The sequence below is a fragment of the Eurypyga helias genome, unplaced genomic scaffold (assembly GCF_000690775.1).
Source record: "Eurypyga helias isolate BGI_N326 unplaced genomic scaffold, ASM69077v1 scaffold37127, whole genome shotgun sequence".
NCBI lineage: Eukaryota > Metazoa > Chordata > Aves > Eurypygiformes > Eurypygidae > Eurypyga > Eurypyga helias.
In genome coordinates this window covers 1-5,472 of record NW_010260495.1, presented here as the reverse complement: position 1 = coordinate 5,472, position 5,472 = coordinate 1, and the positions used below count along the sequence as shown (strand labels likewise).

Below are 5,472 nucleotides of genomic sequence, written 5' to 3'. Positions count from 1 at the left end.
GGGAGCCGCAGCCCCAAACCCAGGCGCTGCTCAGGACCCCGCTGTAAATCAAACACCCCCACGCTGGTGTGACTGACCCTCGGGGGAGCCGCAGGCTCAACCTCCTGCCCAGAGGAGTCAAGAACCGGCGCCCGCGCTAACGATACCCACGGTCTCGCAGCAGTTAACGGCTTTATATAACGCTGAGGTTTGGCGGGCAGGAGTTGAAGATGGCACTGCAGTTTTCCTTTAAGTAGAGCAAATTAGGTTAAAAAAACAAAAATCCACTAAAAGCATATATATGTAACCCTCTAACCCTATCCTTACTGCCAAAACGTTACGGATTGTATGCTTTTCTTAAGAACAAACCCAGGCACAGGCTGCGTTTGAGCTGTCACACGAACCCATGTGTCGGTGTCACCACCATGGCGTGGAAGCAGCTGTTGATCCCCGCTCCAGTCCTCGGGGTCGGCAGGGGCAGCCCCGCCCCAGCGAACAGGCAAGAGAAACGGAAACACTTGAACGTGGATCCCCGTTTGTTCCTAAAGCAGCGGCTGTTTCCGTGGGGAAGGAAGCACATCGTTGATTCAGTGAACGGGTTTAGGTCGTTGGGAACGGTCACGTGCACGTGCCTCCTTCGACCCCAGCCGAGGCTTTGTAAGCGTTCACATCCCGTACACTGGCTTTCACAGTTCCCGGGGGGCTGATCCTCACGTGGAACAAGGCCCACAGAGCGCTTCACCTGCTTCGTTCTGGATGTTCTGGAGCATTCCCAGCGCTGCTTTGCTGGAGCTCTGCCTACAGAACCTCGCGTGCTGCCGAGCGAGCGGGAGCGCGCTCACCCCCATCTACCTGGCGGGGGCTGGTTTGACTGAGAACCTGCAGCCCAAAGGGTCGGGACGAGACCTCATCTGCAGGGGCAGCGCTTGTTCTGGGTTCGCTGGGCACCGCGTTCTTCTCACCCCCAGGCACACGCTGCTCGACCCCTCCCTGGCTGTAGCCAAGTTCCCGCAAACGCAGCGGCAAAACGCTCTGCGTTTTCAGTTAGAAAAAACCGATGGAGAAGCGAACGCGTTTCCCACCCCCCAACCCCTCCCAGTCCCTCCGTCCGAAGGGGCGGGAATCGATAAACACACGTATATGGCTGCGTTAAAATACACGGAGTACAAACCGAGTTTGCTATTATCCGCTGGCAGAAGAGGCGAAGGAGCAGTTACACAAATTACACAAAATCTACGGCAATTCTTACATTACTATAAAGTGATTTCACCGGCGGAATTATGTCAATAGTTCACATTACGGTTACGATAGGAGGGGCGCGTCACACGCTCCGACACCCCCGTTAATGTCATCTATCCTAGGCTACACACGACAGTTTGAAGAAAGGACCCTTAAATGATCTACATCTGTAACATGTTATTGGCCTTAAAAAAAAAAAAAAATCACTTGCAATACCTCGCAGAATCCTCACTTTAAAGCGCGACCACCGCGTCAGAGTCCTGTCAAATAACCTGCCGAACAATGGAGCGTCTCGCTGCGGGTGCTCGGCCCTCGCACGTGCGTGACCGGGCACCAGTCGGTGTCATCGGAGAAAAGCGGTTCAAGTAAGACTACGCTGTGCCGGCGGCTGGCGCCCCCGCGGCGCTTCATGTGCTCGAGGTCCACACGTGCATCTGTTTGGCTATTTGGTGCACGTAACCGATGTCAGGTCTCTGGTCTGGATCGGGGTATATGCACATGCTGACCAGCTCCCGCAGCTGAAAGAGAGAACAGGCCAATGTGAACAAATCCACTGACTTCTGAATCATAGAGTCATAGAATGGTTTGGGTTGAAGGGACCTTAAAGATCATCCAGTTCCAACCCCCCTGCCACGGGCAGGGACACCTTCCACTAGACCAGGTTGCTCCAAGCCTCATCCAGCCTGGCCTTGGACACTTCCAGGGATGGGGCATCCACAGCTTCTCTGGGCAACCTGTCCCAGTGCCTCTTCTTACCGGGAGAGGCTACAGGAAGGTGTGTCTGAGCGCTGGAGGCCAGGAGCTGGGAACCCGCCGTGCAGACATTCCTGGGCAGCCCGCAGGAGCATGTCCGTCTGTCCCTGCCGTGTCCCACCCCCCCAAAACGGGATCGTTGGAAGTCTGGGCGAGCTGAAAGGCAGGGATGGACTTCCCAGGGCAGCGGGCTCTGAGGAAGGGGGAAGTCGAGGGAGGGGTTCAAAACCGCGTCCTGAACCCAGCCGGCCTGTGGCACCGCAGCACCACCTGCCAACCCCCCAGCAAGCCCGGTCCAGGTCTCTACTGGGCAGAGGCTGAACGGCACTCGCGTATCCAGATGCTGGGCACAGCTGCCGGACACCAGCGTTCCCTAAAAACCTCTGTGAAGGAGAAAGGCTGGTCATTGATTAGTTTAATACATAAAATGCAGAAGGGCTGAAGCCTCCCCACCTCCCAGCCCTCTTTATTGTGCACATGAAAGATTGTAGCTTTTAATTATACAGACACTGAAAGCTGCTCCTACCCCCGAGGCACCGGGAGAAACAGCCCTGAGCCTCTGATCTTCTCACATCCTCCCAGTAGCCACCGTGCCAATTATTTTAATGGTAATTAAAAGCATGACCATACAGCTCTCGAGCACACGGCTTCAGCTGCATTCCTGGTGCACCCAGTGGTTTCCAGCTCCGGGTGGAGCGAAGCCCCACGGTTCCAGCTGTCACGGGGCCAGAGCAGGGATGGGCGCGGGGCGGCGGGCAGCTCAAGGGACAAGGCCTTGCCCACCACCCTGTGGGCACGCTGAGGGCAACACAAACCCCCAGCCAGGAATTTTCTGGCGCAAACCCAACTCTGCTGCCTGGCCCTGGCCATTCTCTCATAATGGCTATGGGGACTTGTTTTTTTAGGGCAGGGGGCTTCTGCCTTTGTAACTGCCGAGACCCCAAGGATTGAACACGTCCCCCAGCCCTGACCAGACCGACCACTGCAAAACAGCCACAAACAAATCAAAATGCTTCCAGAGCCCTGACCAGAGCCCGCGCATCCGTACCGTTTGTCCAACCAGCCGCCGGGCTCCCAGGCGAACGCAGCGCTCAGAGCACAGCGCGGGAAGCTCCGTCCTCTGCTGAGGGCCGGGACAGCGCAGGCGTTTCCCCAGCATCCAGGAGGAACTGGCAGACCGAGCCTGGATAAGCAGTGCCAACCAGTAGCTCCAATTACTGGCAAATTTGTTCCCGATACAGAAAACTAATCCTGGCTGGAGCCCCAGCCCCTCCTCCTCCAAGCAGCACGCCAGTTGATCAGGGACCTGGCTGGGTTAGCCACAGGAGGCTACGAAGAAGAGGAACATCACGGCAAGGGAACACCCTGGAAGCCGCGTTCCTCAGTAAACACTCCGCCTTGTTTGTCTAAAGCAAGGCAGCAACTGGAATATTCATGGCATCAGCAGTCAGCCTGCAGCTGAAGCTTCGCTTCCAGCCCGCATTTCCGAGGCGAAGGAAACGTGCCGCTGGCTCCGGAGCATCACGGAAAACTCCGGTAGCGCGGCATGGCCTCACCCCTGCCCGTGGGGCAGGGATGTAAAGGCTTCGCTGCCTTCCCACATCGCTGCAAACCTGCGGCAGTGACGATATCGGAGCGGCCGTCAAGGCTCTGCTCTTCCAGCCACACGGAGACGTTCGCTCCTGAAGGAAAACACGTACATCCAGACCGAGGTAACCACCGGCCGTGGGAAGAACAACCTTGCTGCTGCAGGCAGCCGCCGCGACGCTTCCGGCCTTCCAGAAACACGCCCCTGCCCGCACGCTTTACCCGGCCTGGCTGCTGGGAGACACCGACACACCCTGCCCTTCGGCCACCCGCTCCAGAAGCATCTGGAAATCCAATCTTTACAAATCGGTACCGAACCAAGTGGTGGTGGAGTCACGTTCTAACATGCACGAAATCGAAGCTCTTCACGGCTTCAGTCAGAAGCAGCAGCGCGTGCAGCGAGCTGAGCTACAGCCAACGGCACAGCCCTCCGCAGCCTTCGTCAAGCATTCTGTTAATAGTGCATGAACACCATCTGGAGTCTGGTTCTCTGGGACGTGGCGCCTTTGAGCTTGAAACCATCCTTCTCACCCTGGATTGTATCACTACACTACACACACTCTTTAGCACTGCCAGAGGGAAGCAAACAGACAGTAATTGTAAAGACAGGAAACACATCTGTCAGCTTACACTAATCCCTGCTGCCAGCAGGCATACCCTGAGACACGTGCTACAACAGCACGGCAGACGGGAACGCGGGGCCAGGACGCACTGCTACGGCGGGTTGGGGGGGGGAAATAATTTAAAAATCCCCTTTTTGAGAACATTCTCAAATAAAGTTTTTGCATGAGGTACACAGGAAGTAAGGGGGGAAAAAAAAAAAATCAGTGAAATGTAAAACGTGTGGCCCAGGGTCCCTCTCGGGGCGGGACCAGACCCTCTGCATGCAGCATTTCCCCGGCATCCTGCCTCGTGCCCCTCTGAACTCTGAGGTAGAATAAAACAAAGGAAAAGCCCCAAAGGATACGGTGAACAGTTAAAATTACATTCGCCGTTTCCTTTCAAATAGAAGGCAACTGCAGCTGAATGAGGAGGTGAGGAAAACCAGCAGGTTTGTCGAGGTAAGGGGCAAAAGGCCCTGAACCAAAGCACCACGGCCGAGCCAGCAGGCAGAGTGGCAGTTTTTTCTATGCCCCACTGCAGGCACTGCTCTCTGTCCCGCTGTCACACGCACAAACCCCAGACTCCAAAAGGCCCCGGAGAGCTGGTGTAGAAATGCTTATTGCATGACACTAAAGAAATTCCCTCCGCTCCCCGTCGTCTTCTTAAAAATCATCTTTCCCCCCTTGTTGCACACTGAGGACTTGTTGCACACTGAGGACGTCACATGAACACAGATTTAAGTGCTGTTTTATGGAATGTTATTTTAAGGAAAAGAGGCAAAGGAGAGGTCTTTCCCACGGCTCACTGTTGGGTTTTACCAGCGGAACAGACTTTCAGTTTCCAAACATTCCCCACATTCAGAAACCCCCTCTTCCGTCTCAGTGTAGCTTGCCAACAGTCAGACATCGCAGCCACCGCTTCCTTAGCCAGCCACAAAGGTCCCCAGGACACCCTGGCCATCCCCAGTCCCACCTGGCACGCGGGGCTTTCCGTCCCCCACGCGTGCGGAGGAACTTCGCTGCCCCCCGACCCGCCCCCGCAGAACCGCTCCTGGTTACCTTTTCAGAATAATGTTCAGCTGGAAGAGGTGGGTAGTCACATTGCTCTATCTTTTGGCAAAGAGAAAACAGATTCATTTTATCTCCGTAGAAAGGACTCTGAAGAGCTGCCATCTGGAGAGAAAACACAGAAAACATCTCAGAAACATGAAGGGCGTAAGAGCCCTCCGTCCTGCTGATCCACGAGAGCAGACCGTGTTCTTGACAGCGAGCAAGGGACGGTGTCGCTCCGAGACTGTCCGCAGACGGAGCT

At 55.7% G+C, this 5,472-nt stretch overlaps 1 protein-coding gene across 1 annotated transcript in view; it reads left to right on the top strand.

The window, feature by feature from the left end:
• LOC104512177 overlaps positions 1 to 3,867 on the top strand; it is a gene marked incomplete at both ends in the record, with an annotated part of 6,872 nt that extends 3,005 nt beyond the window's left edge. The window contains 3 exons of the mRNA XM_010155055.1: positions 1,962 to 2,070; positions 3,384 to 3,507; positions 3,634 to 3,867. Coding sequence (XP_010153357.1) covers positions 1,962 to 2,070; positions 3,384 to 3,507; positions 3,634 to 3,867 — 467 coding nt within the window. The remainder of the gene's footprint in view (positions 1 to 1,961; positions 2,071 to 3,383; positions 3,508 to 3,633) is intronic.
• Between the last annotated feature and the right edge of the window lie 1,605 nt (positions 3,868 to 5,472).